The 27,476-nt window shown below is 36.1% G+C and overlaps 2 protein-coding genes across 2 annotated transcripts in view; one reads left to right on the forward strand and one right to left on the reverse strand.

Moving 5' to 3' along the window:
* The window catches only part of LOC140141786 (transmembrane protein 267-like), a 68,727-nt gene that overhangs the window by 12,021 nt on the left and 29,230 nt on the right, over positions 1-27,476 (forward strand). The gene's annotated exons all lie outside the window — the stretch shown is intronic.
* Positions 18,540-21,092, reverse strand: LOC140143017 (uncharacterized). The gene is made up of 3 exons (XM_072165049.1): positions 20,935-21,092; positions 19,581-19,649; positions 18,540-18,750 (listed from the first exon to the last, which is right to left on the reverse strand). Exons 1-3 carry the CDS (start codon positions 20,985-20,987, stop codon positions 18,540-18,542), a joined length of 333 nt encoding a protein of 110 aa, XP_072021150.1. The 5' UTR covers positions 20,988-21,092.

Consider the following 27,476-nt stretch of genomic DNA (forward strand, 5'->3'; position numbering starts at 1 on the left):
ATAAGCGGTTTTTGAAAAGTGAGTTACTGTAATTATTACATACATAAAATAGGCTTTCATTTACTGAAAACACCAAAGGTCTAGCATACTTGGTTCTGAAGTTCTGAAGTTTTTTAATGTCTATTTGCTTATGTATTTTATTGTTTTTTAATCCATATTTAATCCCTTTATCTCATTCTCAGTTTCAAATTTGCAGCCTTTAGCCCCCCCCCATGGACCAGATCGTGTCACATATAATGAACCACTTGTCTTGAATCGCTGAAATTTCAGTGAAGTAATTAGATTCTTTGCCCCTATAATATACATAACTTTTGTTACCAGTGTACAGGGTGTCTCAATAAAAATAGGCCATGTGGATTGGGGGATATAACTTAAAATTTCGGCAGTAAAATCAAACCTTTTTTGTAGATTCAAGAACCATGACGTTTCTTCTTTAAAATGGTGCACAAACCATCAAAATCTGTTCACGCATCACTGAGATAATTAGGATTATACAAATGTACCCATTTTTGGGGCGTTCCAATGGGGCAATACACATAATGTGCTGCATTGTAGTTTAGGATGAGAAATACATGAAGCAAACTCTCAGTTTTAAAACCAACAACCAACCTTTCTCTCAATAAATGTTTTCACACCTTTCTCTTTGTGGTAATATACAAATATACCTTCTAAAATATAGTTTATACATTTCTCAAGCAACAACAGAGTCATTAAGTCAGTTAAGTTTCATTGTGTATACATGCGTGAATAGAAAGAAGGGTTTTTTTAATCACGGAATCGCGCTTAGCATGCTTAGGGGGTCAAAAACAACTAATTGATGCGTTTAGAAATCATTTTAATGATCCAGGTATTTTGCAAAGCGTGTTTCCTCGACCGATTTGCATCAGGACTATCACTCAAACATAAATATTGGAAAATAAAGGCTGTAATCTTTTACAATCCTGTATTGGAGGTACTTTCTAGATAAAAATCATGTTAAAATGTGCTAAATTCCTGTATACATGGGTGTTATTGCTCAAAATGGCAAATCCTGTTTAGGCTATGTCACATATCAACTAACGTTTTTGGCCCCCAAACGCCATTTGTAAGATTCATTCTTGGAAAAGAAGCTTTTTTTTCTGTGTATACTAAGAAACCCCCATGCCCTGTTGTTTCTTAAGAAATGTTTGATATACTTTCACATATTGTTAACCATATGTGAAAGGTGTGAAAAACATTCTTTGAGAGATTAATGGATTGGTTGATTTTTTTAAACTCGTACCCAGCAAGACAGACTGAGAGTTTACTTCATTTCTTTTTGTCCATTCTAAACTCAAATGCAGTACATTAGTGTTTAATGTGTATTGCCCCCATTGGAACGGTCCAAAAATGGGTGTATTTGTATAATTCCAATTATCTCAGTGATGCGTGAACGGATTTTGATGACTAGTGCACCATTTTAAAGAAGAAATGTCATGGTTTTTGAATCTTTAAAAAAGTTTTGATTTTACTGCTGACATTTTAAGTTAAGTACCCCAAGCCACAGGGCCTATTTTTATTGAGACACCCTGTATAGTTATTTTTTGAGAAAAATGCAAAATTAGTCACAAAATTTATCAGGGGGTGTAGTACCACCATTAATGTAATTCCATGTAAAAGACGCACTTCTCGCACGAGAAATTTCAATTTGAATTTATTTTTGGCGAAGAAAATTAATTAGATCATTCATTCAAGCCCCAAAAATAATTTGGAAAAATGCGAACATCATTTCATATTTGTAACTAAAGAAAGTGAATAAGCCTACTTCAATTCACTTTGATAGGAGTAGAATTAATAATTATACCAAAGCAAGTTTGACCTACATTTCATTTGATACAGCTCATCAGTAAATTACTAAATTAGCATATTTTGTAATGTTAACAATACAAGAAACACGTCGCACACTGCCTTCTCGACCATATGTTTTTAAGTTAGGCGGGCAGCCTAACTTATTTCTTTCTTAAAGCCATATTATAACATTTGCTGAGGAGGACGCCCTCACTGATTTTTTTAAATTCACTTTTTTACACGATTATATTGTACTTTATTAAACCAATATACCCTGCAAAATTCAAGACTCTAGGTGCTGTAGTTTTGTCAAAATCCGAGATTTTGAATAAAGCGCCGGAACCGGCGTCTTATTATTACGATGGAATTATTAGTCGAACGCATACGATGTTCATAACACACAGTACACACGGCGTGGGGGACGGTGATCTACACAACAAAGGGTCGTACCATAACACGGCCGAAGGAGTGGTGCGTATTATTGGCGACATCTGCGCTGGTAGTAAATTCCAATTTACTTTGCTTTGCCGTAGTTGTTCGGCTCAAAAAATAAAAGGGGATATATCTGACAGTAAAAACTAACATTTTATGTCAAAGAATTGCTAATCTATTTTGTATGATAATGTTATAATATTGCTTTAAGTTAGGCGGGCAGCCTAACTTATTTCTTTCTTGCCATTTCTTCTTTCTTTCTCACAATTTGCTACTACCGCCACATCCTTGATCGGATTTCGACCAAACTCAGTCACAAGCAGTATTGGGTAGCTGGCTACAAAAGTTATGGGTTGTTTAACGTCAGAGGTCATCCAAGGGGTCACAGGGGTCAAAAAAGGTCATTTCAACCGAGAATGCTCCAATTGAGCTGAAATTTATATGCAATGATCCTTATGACATTCTATACATGCTTCAAATATTTTAAAATTAATTGAAGGTCATTAAAGGGGTCAAAAGTCAAGTTTTTTGAAAATGCTCCAATTGAGCTGAAATTTAAATGCAATGATCCTTATGACATTTTAAACATTTTAAAAAATTGTTTGAAATCCATTTAAGGTCATTAAGGGGTCATAAAGGGGTCAAAAGTCAAGTTTTTCAAAATGCTCCAATTAAGCTGAAATTTAAATGCAATGATCCTTATGACATTCTAAACATTTTAAAAATATTTTTAAATTCATTTAAGGTCATTAAGGGGCAATAAAGGGGTCAAAGGTCAAGTTTTCAAAATGCTTCAATTGAGCTGAAATTTAAATGCAACAATCCTTATGACATTCTTAACATGTTTTAAAAATTTAAAAATTCATTTAAGGTCATTAAGGGGTCATACAGAGGTCAAAGGTCAAGTTTTCAAAATACCAGTTTCCACGATCAAGGTAGGCCTATAACGGCAATTAACGAAACAGTCTTATTAAAATTAATACTATCCAGTACAGTGTTGCTGCTTGATCAGATCTACGCAATTATAAAATCCGCCTAACTTACCTCGTGCCCTTGCAAAGGGCACAGTTGCTCTAGTTTCTTCTTCTTTCTTCTCACAATTTGCTACTACTTCCACATCCTTGATCGGATTTCGACCAAACTCAGTCACAAGCAGTATTGGGTAGCTGGCTACAAAAAGTATGGGTTGTTTAACATCAGAGGTCGTCCAAGGGGTCACAGGGGTCAAAAAAGGTCATTTTAATCGAGAATGCTCCGATTGAGCTGAAATTTAAATGCAATGATCCTTATGACATTCTAAACATGTTTAAAATATTTTAAAATTTATTTAAGGTCATTAAGGGGTCATAAAGGGGTCAAAGATCAAGTTTGTCAAAATGCTCCAATTGAGCTGAAATTTAAATGCAATGATCCTTATGACATTCTAAACATTTTAAAAATATTTTTAAATTCATTTATTGTCATTAAGGGGTCCTGAAGGGGTCAAAGGTCAAGATTTCCAAAATGCTCCAATTGAGCTGAAATTTAAACGCAATGAGCCTTATGACATTCTAAACATTTAAAAAGTATTTTAAAATTCATTTAAGATCATTAAGGGGTCATAAAGGTGTCAAAGGTCAAGATTTTCAAAATGCTCCAACTGAGCTGAAATTTAAACGCGATGATCCTTATAACATTCTTAACATTTTAAAAATATTTAAAAATTCATTTAAGGTCATAAAGGGGTCATAAAGGGGTCAAAGATCAAGTTTTTCAAAATGCTCCAATTGAGCTGAAATTTAAATGCAATGATCCTTATGACATTCTAAACATTTTAAATATATTTTTTAATTCATTTATTGTCATTAAGGGGTCCTGAAGGGGTCATAGGTTAAGATTTCCAAAATGTCCCAATTGAGCTGAAATTTAAACGCAATGAGCCTTATGACATTCTAAACATTTAAAAAATATTTTAAAATTCATTTAAGATCATTAAGGGGTCATAAAGGTGTCAAAGGTCAAGATTTTCAAAATGCTCCAATTGAGCTGAAATTTAAACTTGATGATCCTTATAACATTCTTAACATTTTTAAAATATTAAAAAATTCATTTAAGGTCATAAAGGGGTCAAAGGTCAAGTTTATCAAAATTCTCCAATTGAGCTAAAATTTAAATGCAATGATCCTTATGACATTCTTAACATATTGTAAACATTTTAAAAATTCATTTAAGGTCATTAAGGGGGCCATACAGAGGTCAAAGGTCACGTTTTCAAAATACCAGCTTTCCCTATATTAAAATGGCAATTAATGAAACAGTCTTATTAAAATTAATCTTATCCAGCACAGTATTGCTGCTTGATCAGATCGTCACAATCATCCGCCTAACTTACCTCGTGCCCTTGCAAAGGGCACAGTTGCTCTAGTTTTGTTTGTTTTTTGGGTTGGCCCTTTTATTGTTTTATTTTTACTTGTCCAATTTACAATTTACTGCTCCTATTTAGGCACTTTTTGTACAATTATTATTTCAGTGCCTTTCTACTTTTTTGTCTTCGATAAGTCAAAAACGATCCTGGGATCTTTGTACAGGTATATTGATAATAATCATATGGAACTACATATCATATGGATTCCCCCTCTCATATTCTTTCTCTCTCTCTGCTTCCCCTCCCTCCTCTCTCTTTCCCTCTTACTTTTCCTCTCTCTCCCTCCTCTTTCGTTTTTCCCTGCACTGGGGTGGCAGGGGTCCAAATAGGCAATTTTTGTCCCGGGGCAATTGCCTCCCTTGCCCCCTCTCTCCCTTTCAGGTACGCCACTGGTAATATTTCTAGTCTAACTTGCATTTTGCTTTACATTTTAACATTATATGGGTTAAATCTCTTAATCTGGGCATCAAGTGTCATTGGCTTCAATAGCACTTGATGAATAGAAAAATGCTGAACTGATCCCCTCAATTGAAGCCCTAACCGCTCAAATACAAACAGGTTTTTCTTTGTATTTCTTTATTTTAACATTCTTGACTCTCCTAAAGTACAAAATTTCCACTCCCTCAAATAAATTACTTTCCCCACTGGTAATACGCAATATATCTTTATATAACATTATATTGGCCTACATGATGGTACGCATGCATGTAATGTAAAAAAAAAAACCTGTTGTGTCCTTTTGTCATGGTATATGCCAGTGATTTGTTTTCATACATGTACAGAAACAAAATAAGTTTAATAAAACAGAAGAATCTGTTGAAATCTGTTGAAATACAGCTTGAGTCATTAAACATATTAAATATGTGAAAATTGCAATGTAAATAATAATCTGGGTATTACTATGGTTAGTATGTCTGTGTATTACCATGGTTACGTCCATAGCATTATATACAACAATGTACATTCAATTTCATCATGCATCATTGGTGCGTGAATTTCAGGCCTTCATCAGAATCAGATCCCAGAATAACTGCATAAACTATACAATTATTTATAATCATTGACTCATGAAGTCATGGACACAATAGAAGACAGAAAGTTTACCACTTGCACAAGGTATAAATTTTGAGACTGCTTGGCAGTGGGCCAAAGTCAGAGCTGTATTCAATATGTGACCAAACTTGAGTAATTGAGGCTTTTGTCTGTAATTGTAATTATATAAATGAAATAAGGAAACAAATCCATCACAGGGTTGTATTATTGGGTATGTTCAGCTTACGTATACATACATATATGACACGATCTGGTCCATGGAGGCCAAAAAGGGCTAAAAAATAGGGAGGAAAAAACATATAAATTATACATAAGAAAATAGACATTGCAAACCTTCATAACTTTGGAACCAAGTCTGCTAGACCTTTGGTGTTTTCAATATTATTAGTATATATAGATTTCAGGTTCATTTTTTTTCTTCCATATCTTCTTGATTTCAAAATCATTTACAAGCTCTTTTTATTATAATGCCATTCAGGATTGGGCCAACTTACCAAGTGCAATCAAATCAATTTCTGATAAACCAAGTTTCAAAAAGTCTGTAAAAACTCATCTTTTTTAAAACCAAATTTAGTTTCTAATGATTTTAATCATGTTTAAATACTTTTTTTTTACTTTTAATATTCACTTGTATATATATATATATATTTATTTGTATGTTTTTCTGTTTATTATGCCTTTTGCCCTTCTATGTATAAAGGACCCCTTCGGAAATAAGCCTTTGGGCTTAAAGGGCTATCCTGTGATATATCCTTGCTTTGTTTTTTATGTGTATTATATGTTATTTATCTTAATGCATTTTATATCTATTTACCTTGTATTGTTGTATATGTGCAATATGGAGATACCGAATCAAATCAAATCAAATCAAAATACTTTACTCTTTTTTCTACTCTAAAAAGTACATAGTTCAAGACAGCTACAGCAAAGTGATGGTATAATGACTCAAGAATGAGTGAATGCGAAATATTGGGATTATAAGTGCAATTTATTTGGCCTAGTAAGGGGCAAAAATGCGTGTAATGGCCAATGCAGTCGAGTCGTCACCATGTTGTAACCCAGCGAATGTCATGTAATTAAAACGAAGTCAAAATACCAATAAAATTTTCACCTTATTTTGCATTTGATCCTCCAGAAGCATATTGTGTATTCATTGGTGGCTAATTCCAAAGAGATGACCATGCACCAAATGTTTGAAATATCAGTATGTTTTATACTTAATTTTGACACTCCTTACTAAAGCACATAAATTTTCCCTATGTTCACTTATGACAATAAAGATATTTGTGGCAAGATAACTTGAAAATATACAAGCAAAAGGTAAACTTTTTGCCCGATCGGTTTGAACATATCAAGGTCTAGGGAACATTTTCTAATTTTTTCAAAATACCTTTTTGACAAAAAAAACGTACAATCATTATGTTCATTTTTGCTGATATAGTGATGACAAAATAAATAGGGTTTTTTGTTTACTTGCTTTTTGTCAAAATCTCAACAAAGGAGACAAATTTCCAAAAATCAAAAAAAGTTCCCTAATTCTTTGCTTTTTTTATGAAAATCAAATTGAAAAAAAAAATCTAATACAAACTAATTTTCCTTTATGTTGTCACAACAAATTTGTAGTAAAAACATGTTTTTAAAATCTGACTTAACATGTTATAATTTAATTTCTAACTTTGAAACATTAACTTAAAGGAGTATTTCGTGATCCTAGCATCCTCTATTTATGTTATTTTTCACTAGATATCCACGAAAAAAACCTATTCCCAAAATTTCAGTTGATTCCGATTTTGCGTTCGCGAGTTATGTGTGATTATGTGTATTACACTGTTCCATAGACAATGCGTTGTAATTTCGTTCTGGTGCACCAGAACGAAATTCAAATTTCACGATATCTTTGCTGAACGAATTAATCTGCAAGAAATATTTTGTACATAAACAATATGTAGCCAGAGGTTTCCAGTGATATAAAAATCTCAACTTTTTTTGAGAAAAGTGGGGGATGAGGCTGTGGATCACGAAATGCCCTTTTAAAAAGCAATAATTTAGTTAGAAAAGACGTCTATTTACTTTCCCCTTAAGGGGGTACTACACCCCTGCCCAATTTTGTGCCTATTTTTGCATTTTTCTCAAAAAATTATAGCGCATTGGGGACAAGTGGCTCATTCTTGTATTATGGGGTCCAATGGTGTGACATACAGTCAAATTTTCAAAATTGAATATTAATGTCAAAAGTTAGCTTAAGGGGTGGGTTTGGAATGGCAGGTTGGTCAGGGGTGAAAAACAGATTGTCGCCTTTTTGGCAAGAAGACATGTGTATTCATAATGTACAGTAAAAAAAACAACAGAGTAATACCTCAAAGTATCTTTTTTGGGCCAAATCTATAAATCCCGGTCATGAGGCACCCCCCTCTGTTGTTAAAAATGACATGCGTTTGTTTATCATCGCTCGGCAACTGTCGCTAGAGAAATTGATTGACAGACACGCAAATGATTGACAGCATATATTAGCATAATCATGATAATGGGGTCAAACACACCTCCGACACACCCTTGCTTTTGGACCAATCAGAATTGGCGATTCCCGAATGTTTGTACAGGCTCGAAGTTTACACGTCACACATCATGGCAGCCGTAAATGCTGGTCGAAGAAATGTCCGGAGACAAAATATCAACGTAAAAGGCAGATTGTAATAGAGGCCATGCGAGAAATAGGGTAAGTTTATGGGGGAAGAGATACACATGTATCCTCCTTTCTATTTTCTCAACATTGAAACCCCTATACAAATGTTTAAGTTTAAGCTTAATAATTTAACAATGACAATGTGCATTCCACATGACATACGCATACGATACGGGACCTGAGTCTGAGATACATTTTTGTAGTGTGTGATGATAAAATGGGTCACCATTTAATATGTTTTTTTTTTTCGGGGGGGGCAACAAAGCAGTCTTCCTACTACAGATAAGACAATTATATTTGATATATTTTAAAGTGTATTTTGTTCTCCTAGCATCCTCTTTTTATGACATTTTTTCCTTAGATATATCCACAAACAAATTCCAAAATGATTCTGATTTAGCATTTGAGAGTTATGCATGATTATGTGTATTACACTGCTCCATCATGTCCGTAAACAATGTTTTGTAATTTCGTTCTGGTGTATCAGAGCGTAATTCAAATTTCACGATATTTTTGGTAATGAAATTAATTTGTAAGTAATTTTGTGTACCGTACATATATTAGATCAACATGACATATGTTTTTCTCTTTTATCCCTAGGATGCACATGTTGGAGAAGTCGATGATTATTTTGGATACACGGCTATTATTTTGGATTTGCTTCGGGCCATGTTTCATTTGAACATTGTGGGGGAGTTTGTTTCCTTTATTCTGCCAGGTCGTTGTTGGGCCATCATACCATGATTTTAACACTGATGATTTAATTTGTGACCTAGCAGGTTTTTCTTCCATTACAATGAATTAAATTATCTTCATAGACTTATGTCATAATTTCTGTATGATTTAATTTTATTCACATGTCCTTGTTGGGTGTGTACGTTAGGGTGCATACGTAGCCCTCATAGTTACCAATTAACTTCTACCTAGTCTTAAAATATTCCATTGGTTAAAAAAATCCCCCCTATGAAATTTAAACGAAATTGAAAGTCGTTTAGGGGTCCCACGGGGAGCCCAAAGTTTGGAATCTTCTTCCTTACCTATGTTCATAAGGCAGCTATTTGTAAATGCTTCATTAATGTATTGCAGATGCAATAGCTGCCTTCTCTGTTATTTGTATTGATGCTGTGAGTTCATTAGTTATCACTTGTTGAAATAGAATAAAAGGAAAATACATAAAGCAGCTTTTTTTGGCTATTTTGTACAAAATAATAGCTGCCACATGTATTTTAATATGTTTCATGGGAAAAGTGTGTGATTTTAGGCCTATAATTTGTATTTTTCACACATATAAGTGCTGTTCATGAAGTTTTGATTTCCTGTTCATTTCTCTGAAAGTTAGCATGGTATTTGATGGAAGCAACAGAGTCTAGCATGTGACAGCAGCCTGTGTGACCATTCAGCAACACATAGGCGTGCACTCCTGTGGTCAGGTTGTGCAGGCATCACATTGGTGAAATTATACTGTTCAATGACTTAAAGATTGAGGTCTCAAAGTTGCCTGATGTTTCTCTTTTATTGCGATTTCGCAAGTACTTTGAATTACTGCCATAAAAGAGTGATCGGCGTCTTTACTTAGTTGAACCTTTCCCCATACAGAAAGCACTCGGAAGATGATAGAAGCTTGGCATGCTTGGAGACTTTGGAGAGCTAGTGCTTAACCCCAAATTAGGCCTTCAAAAGATGATCATCAAGAGTTTGTGGAATATGTCTTCTATTTTTAGGTGGCAAGGACAAAGTGAACTTGAGGCAACCCAGAGCCCCGCCCCGAGCACTGCACAAAGCATGTTTGATGGCCAAGCTTCTATGATGCCATAAAGATCTGTCTGCTGGAATCTCCAACTTCCCCAAGGAATAATTACAAGAAGACAACAATTGAGAGTCAGGGACTTATTTGCTACCCTTATCTATAGCAGCTTGTGGTGGTTTACATGCAAGTCTGCTGTCAATGCACCATGGAATGACTTGAAACTGTACCACTGTCTGTTAATGTATGAGGCCGTAGATCCTGTGGTTTCAAGAAGTGAAATCAGAGCTTTCCAAAGGCATCTCTGCACCTCAATGCAGAGATGGTACCACGTGCACTCTTCAGTAGTGTTGTACCGAAAGAGGAGAAACAAGCACTAGCTGACAGACTCTTGGCTGTTAGGCCTCAGGAAGTAATGCATACACCAAGGTCCGTATGCACAAAAGAGTTAGACCAGGTCTAAAGTTAGACCTGGTCTAAGCAGAATTTGGTTCCACCAGGAATGGACCTTTACTCTTATTTCCTTCCGAAAGTAGCTAGCAAATTTTAAAGATTTAAATGCAAAGTTCAAAAATAATACAAAAGAACTTAAGAAAATGTAAAGGAAACTGCCCTTTTTCCTGGTATTAAATTCCACTTAGACCAGGTCTAACTTTAGACCTGGTCTAACTCTTTTATGCATACGGACCCAAGTGATCATTATGGTACTGGGTTTGGGTAGCCCAAATTTCCCAAATGCATAGACCAGTGTACTACCCTTGCTGATCTAGTCAACTAAGATTCATGGTTCACAAAAGGTTACAAGTTTTACAAAATAGACCATGAGTTTCTCACAGAGAATGTTAAAAGCTGGCCTAACTTTCACTGCATACCAAGCATCTGCTCATAATGTTGATACTTTGAATGTGATAAACAAGACTTATGTCAAACCTTCAGAAGCGGAAATCTGAAGAGAAATACATGTATGACATTAAAATATCAAACATGCAAAAGCAAGCAGTCAACCAGGTATTTAAAGCTTCTTTTTTAAGTTAGTGTTCAGCAGCATATAGTTAGTACCATTTCTGACATTGTTCTGCTTTTGGGCGTAAAGTTCTGTGACTTCAGCATAAATTCATGTAGCCGTTTTGCCATATATCACTGTGTACATGAAGCTTCAGTGAAATATAGCATAAGGCAGCTATTGGTAACTATGTACTTTATATTGCCCAAAGCTGCTCTGCATTTAATTTTGTGAATTAGGACTCTGAAAAACTCTCAGAAACTATGGACAAGGTAGTTATGCAGAATGAATCATAAAGCAGCTATCATTTTCTACATAAATATATTGCATTCCAAATAGCTGCCTTTTGCATTTAGTGCTACAGTAGCAAAATACTTTTGAGCGGCCCGTGGGACCCCTAGACAATGATCGATTTCAACCAAATTTCACATGAGGGGTTCTTTTAGGAAGTGGAACACTATAGGGGTAGGTAGAAGTTCAATGCTTACATTTTTGAAAATTAGGGGGCTACGTATGCACCCTAGTGTACGTCCATATCAAAACTGCTACATCAAGGCTGCTACATGTGTCTCATTTCACATAATGGCTAGGAATAAATACCAGACTCATCTCCAAAATGGAGGTCACTTCAAATCATCCCAAATCACATGGTTAAGGAATAAAGAGAACATTCCTAAACCATGTAACTTGGGGATGATTTGAAGTGACCTCCACTTATCAAGTAAGTCAAAAGTGGTAAGAGATATGACGGCAAAAAACATTACTGGACCACAGTTTATTGTAAAATGTTTTTGGTTTTATTTACACACATGTTACAGTGAACAAATTGTTACAATATACAACATTGTATTTCAGTAATTGGTATCATATTAATAATAAAGTACTTTTTTAACATGTAGTCCGGCTGCAAGCCATTGCTTCATCAGATGGTTTTTAGTTTTTAGTTTTCAATTCACCATAGACTTTAACAAAATCTGACCAGCTTTTAATTTTCACCCTTGTAAAACTTTCACCTTGGATATCTTAAATTGGTTGACAATTTACCACCCCTCAAAATCTGTTTTGGCAACCCCCATAGAATTATAACAACAAAGACAAAAATTTTTATTTGCAAAAACAACCTATACACCTTTAAGTAATTTACCACTTTGTTGTCGTTGGTGGCGGTTTGCTTGGCTAACTATAATTAACTGAAAGCGAGGCTAAAGATTTCAAATGAGACTGGGTACATATGTAGTACAAGTACAATAGAAGTATGTGTTTAGCATCTTCCTAATTTTAATTTGTATAATTAATTAGGGTTAATTTCTTGACAACATTAAATGAACTCTAATAGCCTTTAATTACTTTTGCAGATTAAAATGAGCAAAATGCTAAACGTACAATTTTCCTTGTACTACACATACCAAGTGTACCTACATAGTCCTTATGTAATTTGTATGTAACTTACATCTTTAGCCTTCCTTTCAGTTTTCTGCTTCATGAACTCCATCCTAATTGGAATTAGCACCGGAGTTGGCATAGCCAAATGTCGCCAACAGCAGCAAAGTGGTCAATTACGAAAAGGGTGAATACATTGCTCTGCCACGGACTAATGGGCTATTCCACTTGAAATTCATGTTACCCATGTGGAACATTTTTGAAATATCACAGGGGCAGAATGTTTTCAAATGTAACTTGTCAGGCTTAATCATTTGCAAACTCATACTTCCCCTGTATTATGGCTATATCTTCCACAACTGGAGTGGGTATTACAAATTTATGGAAGTTACCCAATTGTTGATTCTATTCCAAACTCATACTCCATCTGTGGAAGACTACCTAAATCTTCCACAGGGGTAGTGTGGATTTTAAATGGAATAACCGAATATGTCATCAAAATGTGATATACAAAATTAGAATTAGAACTAATCTATAAGCAATCCTTAATTGAAGTTCTTCTTTCAAAGTAACAACTGATTAAATGAAACATGTTCAACTGTATCAAATTTCAACTGTATATAACTATGTATATAAATATCCCAATAGGCCTAGGCAATGTAACAATTATTCATCATCCCATAGCAAAGATATACGATATGGCCCAATTTGGATTCTTTGCATTAAATGAGCGTAACTTTCGATGGACTATGCTAAAATGAGAATGATACATAACATGACAGTAATTGCCATAAAGGGACGGGCATGCAGGGTCACTGTAAATGGGAATTTGTATACATGGTTTTGCATTGTATCAAAAGTAATGCTGCTAAGCACATACAAGTATACATTTTCAACAAGAAAATACTCTAGTGCTGGCAATATACATAATATCTCCACAGGGAAAACAAATTGGCATAGAAAATCAAAAGTAGGGGTTTTCTCAAACAACTGCTCATTTCGGAAAATGACTAGTTTTTTGAGAAAAGTCTCAGATTTGATTTTCCATGCAAATTTGTCCATGTAGGGTAGATATTCTGTATTTTGCACACACTATTACCTTATGAAATTTGTATGACATTTATCTTCAGGCCTACTCATTGATGGTTTCCTACTGATATTTATTATTGGATTTTACATTTACAAGCTGTAATTCCAAAGTTAAAGCCTGAAATTATTTCCTTTCAACATTTTGTCCAGGGATGCTAAAACGGAATGCTTTTATGCACTAAGTAATGACTGCACAAAAGTAATCCTTCAAATTCATGTCATTATTCTTGTTCATGATTCCCACACACTTCATAAATAGAATTGATCACAACTTGAATTCCCTCCTGTGGTTAGTCTCTGTCAATGAAGAGACCAGGTCAGTAGGATATCATTATAATGTAGAGGCAGTATATGACCCAGATGGGTCAATGAGTGACATAAATTCTCCTTGTGTGGTGTTTTTGGGCGTGAGCCCGGGGCGTGAGCCAATGTGTGCATTGCTTTTCAAATGTCGGTTGAAAAAAAGAGGTGAAAGCAGTGCAACTTAATAGTTTGTAATCAAATAATTAACACAACTCCTACATGTAGAGTACAACACAACTACTCATAATACTTATGGTGTATTGTAAAACTGTTCTGGGTATCAGTGTGAATAAAATTATGTTTATACATGTACATTACAGTGTATTTTCTTTAGAGTACCATATTACCGGTAGTTCATATTCCTGATGATACATTTTCAAATATCTTCATAATAATTATTTTTATTGCCGCATTACATTATGTGATGGTGCTTGCTAAACACCTCTACCCTGCAGTCCTGCACTCTAATGAAATGGGGTGATACTAAGTCATAAAGTAATAGAGGATAGTTTGGTACATGGATTTTCAATCTACTTCAGCAAGGTTGTGTCCTGTATATCGAACAACGTGCATAAAGAAACAGTCATGAACAATATTAGACTGTGACACATTTCAGTGGTCCCAACACAGAGTGCCGTACATGAAGGACAAAATAAACTGGCCTCAAAAAGAAACTTATAATTTTATACAAGGTCATATCTTAAAATCCTCTCCATAAAAATGAACAAAAATTGCACACAGGATTACTTCAATACTCTACTCTAAACACTGGTCAGTAACCAAACAGTTGTCCAATTGACACAACAGCAAAATACACTGACATGGAACATCTTCCTGGACCAAATTCGCAGCCCAACAGATTTTCTATGAAAATAAGAATTTCATAGTCTTATTTTTATGGACATAATTGTGTACAACGATATCAAAATGATGCAATTGTCAGCTGCTGCACCAGCCTGCACGCAGTCTTGTTTCTTTATAATAGTTAGGAATAAATTACCAGACTCATCTGAAGTGGAGATAACTTCAAATCATCGCCAAACTCACATTGAAATGGAAAATGGCTCCAAAAGAGCAATACAGCTCTGCAACACTTTCATTCATTCATACATAAAACCATTCCTTCATTCACTTGTTCAGTCAATACTCAAAGAAAAATTCTTCATTCATTGAAGAAGTAATAAATGAATGACATAGCAAGTGAATGAATGAGTGAGTAAATTAATAAATGAATGAATGAATGAAAGTACCAAAGAATTATGGACTAAAAGCAAGTAAGAATTTGCAAATAAAATGTTATGACATTTGAAAATAACCTTTGATTGCTTCTGTTGCAAGGTTGGAGAATGATCAGAAGACACTCTTGGACTGAATTTGTGTAGGGATGGGATGATTTTCACCTTAGGATTGATTGAAATCAAATCTGAAAACTATATGTAGCTGCTCAAATCACCTGCAGATTAAGTAGCTCTAATGAATTATGCAGAATGAACATAATTATATTTCTCTTGTTAGATGTGAAGTAATGTCAAATGTTACAGATGTAAACTGTCTGCATTGAATTATCATTAGGAATGGAAGATGTTATTTCAGCAAGTCATAAATTCCTCACCAGGAGCTGAACATATCGGCATGGAAGATCGGCAGCATTCACCCTAGGCTACTTAATCTGTCAATGACCTTATTTGCTGCATGTATATAATGCACAAGTTTTCCAAGTACACCTATATAAAGTATTCACCCAGTTTTATAAGCTGCCAATGTTCACAAGTTGTTCATGCACTACAACAAACATCCAATACCTTTTGTTACAGGATGCGTTTTCTTGAATTTGACACCTGAGATCTGCATCCAGAAAGTTGGTTATTATCCAAATCAAAAGTGACACTTGATAAGATTCCCAATAGCATATCACAGCAAAGCTATTCTGGGTAAAATGATTACATGCATGCATGATGTAGACCCACTTTCTGTTGTATAATTAGAGGCTAATAACTGTGCATGGGTTATTTGGAGGGCATTGTAACAAATCTAAACATTTTGCCTTTGGAACCGAGGAATATCCCGAGGGGCACATCCCCGAAGGGTATTCCGAGTTGCAAACCAAAATGTTTAGATTTGTCACAATCCCTCCTAACAACTAATGCGCAGTTATCAACCCATAATTGATAATTTGCTGAAGCATCCTTTTGGATTTGGACAATAACAGGCTTTGGGGAGAGATCTCCTTTGCATCCTGCTCAATTTCATAAATGGTATGTAAAATTATGTAGACATCTTCTGTATCTAAATTTACTTTGGCGACTGAGGAAGAGTTGTTTATCGTAGGTGTAGAAGAGAATAAGCGGGGTCACTTTGCTTTAAAAATTGACATTATTATGGTGCTATAAATTACATATTTCTTAACAAGCAAACCATCATGATTTTCAATGTGCTGACAGGAAAATTGGCAGACACATTATGGGACATTTCAATGCAAGTGAAAGACAATATCACTAGAAACCCATAATGACGAGAAACTACCCATTTTTGGGGAGAAATGGTGAGGCTAGGCGAGAAAGGGCCAGGATTTAAAAATGTGAGGAATGGAGACGTTAAGATAACTAAGTCTTGCTCAGATCATGGGCAAGGTTGGCAAGGAAAGGTGAGAAAGAGGCAGGTAAGGCAAGGTACAAGCAGACCTTCAACAGACATTTTGTCTAGAATACGTCGCAATTAACACCCATTGTTATCATGTTGACTCAATTGGTCATAACCAATTTATTACACTCAACCAGAAAGCCCAGGAAGATTATGACCAATTGAGTCAACATGATAACAATGGTGTTAATTGGGTGCTACTTAAATTCCAGATAAAATGTCTGTGGCAGGTTTGGATGTGCTGGATGTACCCCCCCCCCCCCCTTTCCTTGCCATTTCCTGCATTTCTCCCCAAACTTGACCAGGATCTAAGCAAGACTTAGTTATCTTAAACTTGTCATTCCTCACCTTTTTTAACAGGCTACCCTGCCTTTCCTCACCATTTCTCGCCAAAATGGGTACTTTCTTGCCTTTGTGGGTTTCTATTGATAAGAGCAGCAGAAATTTAAGCATTACAGGACTTACCATGACCTTTCATTGGGGCCCGCATGTGCGGCATGTTGGCATCTTGCGTGGTCGCTTAGATGTAGAGCCAACATGATAGCCACCAGACAAGTAGTGCCGGGAAGTAGTGGCTATGGTCCGAATGTCGGAAAGCGTGAGCGGTTCGCTCTAAACGCTTCATGACACGCTTTCTCTTATTTGTCAGTAATGCTTTGGCTTGAGCTGCTCTTATCCTGAGTTTGTCTTTACTTGCTAAAGTATGCTGGGAAGAAGTAATACACTCATTTCCTACTACCTCTGCCATAACTCGTTACCTGCATCTAGCCAACCAACATTAAAAGAAATAGTTGACAGCACATTGCTGTCCGAATCTGTGTTGCAGAGCTGTATTGCCATTTTCCAGAGCAAGCTGTTGTAGGACTCATTGGCATTCTGTGTCAGACACTAACTGCAATGCGATAGTAAGTCAACATCAGATAGGTCCTGTTGAAAAATACAAAGTTTCACATTCCATTATCAAGTAATGTCCATAATGTGTGATCAATTTGCGAATCATGTTTAATATCAATACTGTCAACATTATTAACATTCACTTGTTGCGATGAAGGTAATTTGTGTTGTGGTGATGAGCGCTATAAGCTGCACTGAAGGTTATGATGAATACATCGCATAAATATTTTTGATATACAATCCTTTCTTGGTATATACTGCAAAAGATTATTAGTGCTGTTAATAGTCACACATCAATTGAGATACAGAATATTGAAACTTTCACTCCATTTAAAGATTATTTATAAACTTTGCTTCAGTGCTGTGCTGAAATGAATGGGAGATATGTTGTAATGATCTTACAGAAGATGCCTACATTGTAAATGAAAAGGAAATTTGATTTAGTTACTCGGTGCTGTGGTGAAGCTACAAAGTTGCACTATCACATATATATTCTTACATCATATATGGGCTTCATTACTGCTACCATGGCTGGTGTAAATGGATCATCCACTGGTTCAGAGTTGTTAGTACCACTAATCTCATCTTTCTTAAAATTGCACCAGGTGTCATTTCTTGTCGGGCAGTAACTGTGGTCCCCAGCATAGTGATACAGGCCAGCCATGGTTTCTGCTGACGCTGCTTCAGGATTCCCTTTGTTGGTCCTCAAAGCCTTGCCATAAAATCCTTGCAGCAAATCTACTTTTTACGGTGGAGGCGACCCTTCTCGTCCAATGTCTTCCCGTCGGCAAGTTTCACTCCTTTCACCACACAAAAGAAAAGGAATCAATGAAATCAGCTCGCTTTATGTAATAAATTGAGGTTTTATCTTATTTACATCTGTTTTATGATGTGTCCTGTCGAAATTTAATGACGTTAAAACCCACATATGATAAGCTTTTACACTAGTATAAAACTGTATGATACTCCATGAGGTGGTTATTGCTACGTGATCCTATGGCTGTGGAGCAGGCGACTACAGGATTCCTCTATGCACAGCCATCATTGTCAAGTCCGACTCTCGTCTCCAGCTATTATACTGTCCTCTGATGGATGACCAGTGAAAAGGTTAAATACAAACTTTAATTATTAATACCTTTTTCTTCTCTACAAGCTTTCTGAGTCTGCATCCCATCCTCTTCTGTATGTGGCCGACACATTCCTCTTGAATGGTTGTAACATCTGGCCCATATGGCTGCTCCTGTGTAATTCTTGAAAATGAAGAAGAATCACCATCCCCTACATAAGTTGTGTATCTCAGTCCAAGAGTGTCTTCTGATCTGTAAAATCAGTTTCAAATTAACATCTATGTGAATACACAATATAAAATATAGGATGGAGTACCATCAAATTCCATCAATACAAAAGTTAATCACTTTGTGCATTGCAAGTTGACAACAGCAGAGTGTACAACACACATTTTGACCCCAAACTGACATCACTGAAATTAAAAGAAGAAACAAATGATGTACACATCATACAGAAAAATCGAAACAAATGGTGCTTGAGAAATAAATTCATGATTGGTAATAACCTGTTAAACAACCGAGAAATGTAATTGTAAATTGTAACCAACACAGATGAACTTTCATGCTAGTAACCGAGAAATGCCTTCTGCCTCCATTGCCCGGCTAGATCCATCGAAGTAAATAAAATTGAGCAAGGCTTTGAACATACCCCATTTGAGCCCCCGACAGTAGCGTACCTGTGTGTGATACATACAAGACTGTGTATCTGTATGGAGCAGTGACTCTCTCTGCAGATGCACTGCTTTTAATCTGTCTCGAGAATGTCAAATGGACAATACATGATTTTACTCTCGCTTGGAACACTTTTGCTGATGGTGTGCAGTCTACACACAGAAAAGTAACTTGCGGTGAGGACCGTCATACAACATACTGAAATGTTTTGTTGCTAATATTTCAGTCTCCATAACAAGTTGTACATTGTATTGCAAAGTTAAAATGACACTGAAGATTTGCACTGTATTGCAAATTAATAGCAATGCACATGGTGTTCTAAGTTATAGTTGTAAATTAATATGAAATCAGTTCTGTCTTAGTGTCTTTTAATGTTGAAGAAATCTTCAGCATTTCAATAGCATGCTTACCTTGGTTTCTGCACGAATAGTGGTGGGTGTGGATCTGCTGGAAACACCTTCATGTGATGGTGGCTGATTCTGCAATTATAAGTTGAATTCATTGTTATTAAATGTATTCCCAATTTCAGTTGGCACTTTACAATATTTACAACATAAAAAAATTTTGGTGGGTATGTTCCCCGAGAATTTTGAAGTGGTGGGTCTTTATGAGCTGAGGCGTGGTAAAGGGGGAGTCTTTTGGACCTGTTAACAGTCAAAACAGGCGCCAGAGCAAGCAAGCGGGGACAGGGTGGAAGAATTCCATGGGCCCCGGGGTTCAGGGGCCCGAGCACAAAAGCGAAAATTAAATAAGAACTGATAATGGAGAGCAGGGTCAGATTTTTATACCATTGGGCCTGATGGGCCCGGGTCCAGGGCCCCTAAAATTTGGGGGCCCCAGAATTGCCACATGCATCTTTCTTTTAACCTCAATAACGGCATGTTTTCTGGTCAAAATAGCGCAAAATTGTTAAATTGTCCATGCTTCACAAGCATTCAAATAGCAGAATTCATGTTGATCTTGGGCCAAAATAGTCTGAAATTGAATTGAACAAAATATGATAGTCCCCTTTAGCTAAACCAAAACTTGGCCACTGACTTGAGTGCACATGCTTTCCTCGCGGTGCGTTTGGGGGCCTCCAAATTTTGGCCTGGCCCAGGGCCCCCATAAGGTAGGCTAAATCTCGCCTGGTTAAAAGGGCCCGTACTGCTCCTTGTCCATGGCCCCTGTACAGGCCTGAATTTACATCCTAATCACCTTGCCTGCTGACAGTTTATTATAGCCCATGGAAAGGACATGTATGGAGAGTTTGCATATTTTCTCGGTCATCCAAGAAATGTGACTGATCTGAAACTCAAATCATGTGGACAAATCAGGGGATGTGTGTGTACAATAAATAATAAATTATCAAACAATGATGACAGTCACATGAAGTATGACCATGCTGGCTTTACCTTTTTGGAGACACTGGGCCAGGCCAAAATTTGGAGGCCCAAACTCACCGTAAGGAAGGATATGCACTCAAGTGGACAAGTTTGGTTTAGGTATATATAAGATCGATAATGGCAGCGGAACCATTACAATTTAGAGATAGACATGCATAGATTTAACCAGGATATTTGCACCAGAAGAGCACACAAATGAAGTGAAATTTGCTATGGGCCAGTGCCCAAGAAGCACTCAAAATTGTGCAATTTGCCCTATTTTGGCCAAAAACATGGTGTTTTGGGGCTACAAAGCAAGATCCATAACTCAATTGTAGAGGCCCCAAATTATGGGGCCATGGAACAAGGTCCATGGGTAATACCCAAAATGTGTCTTTACCTTGCTAGTATTCCTCTTCTCTGGAACAAACCCACTGCTTGTTGATGGTTCATTTTCCATTCTAGCTGACTTGATGATGTGGCATATTCAGAGAAAAATATAAGATAAATAACAGAATTAAATATGTACTAGACCAGTTGAATGTAAAGAAAAATAAGTCAATAATTATGTATGAGATAAGAAACCAAACACAAGATGCAATCCACATGCCAACATTGACAAGTTTAGATTTGTGACTGAAAACCAGTGAATATGAAACTGAATGACTATGGTACATAGTACAGCGTCAAGCACCCTATGTTACTTTGAACATAGCCTCTCAAATTATGTCATTGCAGATAATTCAGTCCTGAAATAGTTTTCAAGCCTTGCAATAACATTAGAATGGATTCTGAATAAATGGGCCTTGATTGTAACATAATATATGGTTGTTCTGTTGGTGTACTTTTACCCACTGGTGTGATTATAACTGGATCATCAGGTTTTACATAACATTTGTAAGTGCAGGGATTGACCTTTTTTCGTTCCCATTAATAACTGCAAGTTCTACTTGCGATGCCCCCCCCAAAAAAAAAGAACTGTTTTTTTTAAATATGGGTTGTTGAAGGACATTTGAAGTAGGGTCAGTTGGGATTATTGTGGTATTTTTGATGAAATTTCTTTCCTGAAGGCTAAATATGACCCTATAATATCACCGAAAGAGTATTTGTCAAAAGTCAACGTCAAAATCAATAAATGTTAGCCCCAAAATGGCTTATTTGACCTGATTTTAGGCAAAACTTGGTAAAACCAAACATTTTCCCAGAACGTAAAATCTGGGTTGGTCACTCCCGTAAAACCGAGGGGGTTTTTCATTGCCTACTGGAATCTGATGCGTCCGGCTGATGCGACTTATCATTTTGTGCAACAAAGGTTTGAAATAAAATATTATTCAAAATCTGACCAATTCTAATTTTTTAACTTACATTCTTCTCAGTTGCTCCTCACTGCAGTGCTATGGGATAACGCAAAAGATGACACGCTGAAAAGGATTGGAAAGATTTGGCATTAATAAAAGTGCAAACTTCCCTGACCCCTATTTTAGCACCAAAAATTTAATTACCCACTACCACCGATACACCTTACCCTCTAAACAGGCAAAAAATTGAACTGAAATCAGTTAAATTATTTGAAATAAAATAAACACACTATCTGTAGTCATCTTGTGACTCAATGCCTACATTTTGGTCATCAAACATGTGATGACCCTCCTATATTTCTGTCCAAATATTTATAAGCAGTCAAGTTAGCTCAATCGATAAGGCGTTCGACTATGGTGCGAGAGGTTATGGGTTCGAACCCTGACGGTGATTAGTTTGCTCTTGTGGAAAAATTGAGTTAGCTTGAAATTCCCTGGACAAGGAACTCACTGCTTATTGTCTCGTTGTAACCCGTCGAAACTCGGGAGCTGATCCTGGTTGCGAAGGTTATTTGTGGAATGTCTAGGGTGTGCGCTCGTGAAGCTGCAAAGTCCCTGAGTTGTTAAAATGGTTATGGAATGATGTGGGGCCGTAGTGGTCAGTGACAACCTGTAAAGTGTGCTGAGGCTTGTGGATCAACGTCTAGGCGTTGTGCCTGTGCGTAGCACACTATAAATCACTACACTTTTTTTAACCCCCTCCAGTATATTTGGGAGTGGGGACCCACCCCTTCCAAAGAAAATGCCAGCCCCCACCCCCAGCTAGGTTGACAGCGAAATATAAATACTAATAGGACTCAGCTTTCAATGCTTGTTGTGAGTTTAATTAATATTAAGCTATACACTTCTCGATAATAATTATATACTGATGCCTGCTAACTACTACAGTCTACTACATGATCATTCGGACATTCAATCAAATTCAACTAGTATGCATATTAAGGGGGTACTACACCCCTGGCCAAATTTTTGCCTATTTTTGCATTTTTCTCAAAAATTAAAAGCGCATTGGTGACAAGTAAGATATGTATATTTAAGGGGCAAGGACTACAACTACTGTACTGAAAATTCAGCAACTCAAAGCAAGTAGTTATTGATTTATTGATCAAATATTGGTTTTCCTCATTTTTGACTGTAACTTCGATATCTGTTATCTGTGCTGAAATAAAATTTCCAGTGCAGTAGTTGTAGTCCTTGCCCCTATAATATACATATCCTACTTGTCCCCAATGCGCTATAATTTGAAAGAAAATGCAAAATAAGCACAAATTCAAGAGGGGTGTAGTACCCCTTAAATACGCAATGATGCATGCCACTGCACTGCAGTGTACATGCATCTGCAAACATTTTATGTATCAGCAGTTTATTCAACACGTATGATATGTACTATACTAGTTCCAGTAACTGTAACTCGTCGTACCTAGAGTTACAGGGCACTCTATTCTTATCTTTTGCACAAATAAGAAACATCACAATATGTGGGCTCCTTTTGGGCTCTCAGGATGTAGCTGAGGAACTCTCTCAAGGACAGTTTGAGCATGCACTGATGATTTTAATCCCATTGTACCAGGGTGAGGTGAGGTTGAGGTGATTGATCTACATTGATCTCATCTTTTGGGTGAATTCAAAGTTGGCAAAACCTGCAATCTTCATGGGAGTAATTTACCCAGTGGGCACAGGTTAGGATTTCGACGTTGAATTAACGTTGATACAACGTCGAAGTTTCAACCTAACCTGATTTCAACCTGATTTCAACCTAGACGTTAGTTGAAATCGGGTTGAAATTTCAACGTTGATACAACGTTGAAATTTCAACCTGATTTCAACTAACCTCTAGGTTGAAATCGGGTTGAAATCAGGTTGAAGTCCATCAGGTTGAGGTCCATTTGCAAATACAACGTGATTTCAACCTGATTTCAACGTCGAAATTGATTTCGACGTTGAAATTTCAACGTGATTTCAACGTCAGTTGTGCCCTCTGGGTTACTTAGTGCAAAAGTGGTCAAAATATTGCTCTGAAAAATGTCTTGATTTTCATGATTTGGATTTATCATATTGAGCAGCATTCTACTTGTGATCTTTCTACACTGTGTAGAGAGGGTCTACAGCATCTCTGAGGTAAAACTGACAAATACAAGGAATATTTCTTGATGCTTGAAGTTTGCATTTCTTAAACGTACAGTGCATCCCTATGTACCGCTGCAAGACTTCAGGTCCGTATATGTCATTATGTTTATGATAAAGACTGAAGTCTTGCTGGCAGGACTAGTACTATACTACATCATACATGTATTGACAACTGACTGGTTCATTGATTAGCATATTCAAAATTTGTAGTTACTACAAAGTACAACTGCTTCATAACAGGCTAGCAGTGCAAAATTCGGCACACATGAGATCAAGTTTGGTGGTTTTAGGTCGGTCTGATTTTTTAGGGCAAAACTGAACTTCAGTCTTCAGTCTTCAGTGCGGTGATCCCTTTGCAGCTAGACAATTCTTAATTTATAGTTCATATTGTTAGCTATTGTTTTTCTTACCTTAAAAGTTACTTTGAGCTTGTAAATATTATAACCCACGACGCGATGACTTTACATGTATTTACTTTGGCAGCTTAGGCTTACCGAGTACTGTGGTAGGAACAGGCACATCTGTGTGAGGGCGCTATTTATTTTACTTGATAATAAAGCCCTATGTAAATCTGTGCCATTTTGTGCCACTGAAAACACCATTTTTGAAGAAAATGATTAATAAAACCAAAATGAATCGTTTTCAGATGCTCTAGTTTGCATTGACAACAGATTCAATGCTTTAGGAAGCAGAATGCAACATTGACTTCACTTTTGATTATTTTTTTCTGTGAGATATGCCTTGGTGAAAATCACCGTTTTGGTCAAAAAAGGGGTCAAAAAGGGGCATTTTTGGGAAAAAATTCTATTTTGACCCAAAATTCATCTTCTGACAAAAGGGAAACATGGTTTGACAAAAACTTTCATCCTTTTCACATAACAATTCCAGTTTACTTATTTGCTGGGAGAAAGCAATTTTTTGTTATCACTTGGGAAAAATCATTGTTTTGGCCTAAAATGGGCCCAAAATGGCCGAAAAATGGCAAAATTTGACCAAAATTAGCACAAAAATCACATTTTTACCACCTTAAAAATTGAATTTTCATACAAAATTTCACAGATGTGTTGGAAATGATAACATACATAATATTCAACAAAATTTAGATAAAATTACAATGAAAACAAAAAATTGACAGGGGGGCACAAAAATTATCAAGTCCCCCATGCACTCCTATGGGAAGTCTTATCAGAGAAAATGGCCCAATGTGCCGACAGTAATTTCGTCATAACTTCACTTAGCAATACAGTAGAAGATTGGTTTTGGTGTCAAATTGTTTCTGAGAAGTTCTCTCTTCCAATAAACAACAATTCATGTTAATAGAATTAATTTGAAATTTTTATGCCTGTCCCTAACTGTGGCGATCAGCTGTTCCACTTTCAATAATTTACATATTAGCAGGTCAACTAATTTCAATATGAATAGTATTAATGATCCGCCCATTAAATGGCTATAAATCAAGAGTATATCATGAAAATGGTAGTTTTTAAGATTTATACGTATCAGAAGTCAAATAAAATAATAATGAAAACAAAATGAAAGGTAACAAATAAGAAATATGAAAATAAAAACGGGAAATTGTGAATAGCTCCGCCTCTTTGTCACGCCCATTTTGGGCACGTTTCCATGTCGTTACTTCCGGTAGCTCGCACAATTTATAGTTTTATAAAGCGAACCAATTATGAATGACATCTCATGATGTGACGTTGTGTTCCCATTGTTCATTGCCTGGGAGCATGCGTACTCATGGTGCTCTTTTTTTTTCATTTAGGGCCTGTGCTTTGTAAAGTCCACCACAGTAAAATAAACCATGATGACAGTGTCAGTGGTTGTATGTACAGTTTGTACACACCAGTCCCTTGTCGATCTAGACCTGGTCGCACCGGAGTCGCGAGAAAAAGCGACGTTTCATCGTCATCCCCTAGGTCAATTACAGTTTCATCGTTTGTAATGTTGGTTCACAATGTGAACTTAATGTGAACCGAACTTAGTCTTTATAGTTGATGTTGTATTTCAAGTATTTTTTCGGATTTTTCCACTGAATGACATGTGTTTGTGAGGTGTCAGGACGTTTCGCCCCACACCAGTACATACCACTACCAGTTCGCCTCAATACACGTACATACCGCGACCAGTTCGCCCCAATACACGTACATACCACGACAAGTTCGCCCCAATTGACTCACTGTGTAAACTGTAAAGTGCCGTGAATGCAGTGCATGCGGTCATATGGCCAATCAATACAACTTCCAATTGTTTGCATTTATATTCATGTATTATGGAATAATCAATACGACCTATTCATATAATAATAATTAAAGGGGCATTTCGCGATCCACAGCCTCATCCCCCCACTTATCTCAAAAAAAGTTGAGATTTTTATATCACTGGAACACTCTGGCTACATAATGTTTATGTACAAAATATCTCTTGCAGATTAATTCGTTTTGCAAAGATATCGTGAAATTTGAATTTCGTTCTGGTGCACCAGAACGAAATTACAACGTATTGTCTATGGAGCAGTGTAATACACATAATCATGCATAACTCGCAAACGCAAAATCGGAATCAACTGAAATTTTGGGAATAGGCTTTTTTCGTGGATATGTACTGAAAAATGTCATAAAAAGAGGATGCTAGGATCACGAAATCCTCCTTTAATACGGTTTTATAGTAAAAATTATAGTATTATTATTATTTTCTTATGATAACAATAAAAAATAACTATCATTTTAATATTATTAATAGTACTAGTATATATTAATCATATCTTAATTATTATTATATTATTGAATCACTTTACATTGTGTTGTTTAATTTGTTTATTTACTGTAGGCCTATGTCTTTGTAAACAAATTTGACGGTGTTCTATGAATTTTATGCCAATAAAATGTATTTTTGTATTTTATGAATTTGTCATGTTTTTACAATCCATTGTTCGTAACTAATACAATTTGTATTTTCAGTAGACAGTATGCAGTGCTGTTTTTAAATAAATGTTGAGTATTTGTAACAATTTGGCTGGTGATATATATAAACGTGTAATGCTATGAATTTGTTTAGAAACCCTTGTGATTCAGCCCCGAGATTCAGTTGAGCTGACTATGTTTATGTTATGAAAACATTTTATTTTTGATCATGTACTTTTCCATCCATATGGGTTTTTGTTACTTATCTATTTTATCGAGTATGTTTACGTTTTTACGACCCCGAGAATTACGGGCCGTGTTTTGAAATTGTGACGTAGGCCTATGGGGAGGCACGCGAAGAAGAAAAAGTTGGGATTTTGTTTGCAAAACTGATTAAAGCCCAGTAGGCCTATTAAAGGAGTGTTTCGTGATCCTAGCAATCTCTTTTTATGACATTATTCAGTAGATATCCACGAAAAAAGCCTATTCCCAAAATTTCAGTTGATTCCGATTTTGCGTTTGCGAGTTATGCACGATTATGTGTATTACAC

The sequence above is a fragment of the Amphiura filiformis genome, chromosome 20 (genome assembly GCF_039555335.1).
Source record: "Amphiura filiformis chromosome 20, Afil_fr2py, whole genome shotgun sequence".
Classification (NCBI taxonomy): Eukaryota; Metazoa; Echinodermata; class Ophiuroidea; order Amphilepidida; family Amphiuridae; genus Amphiura; species Amphiura filiformis.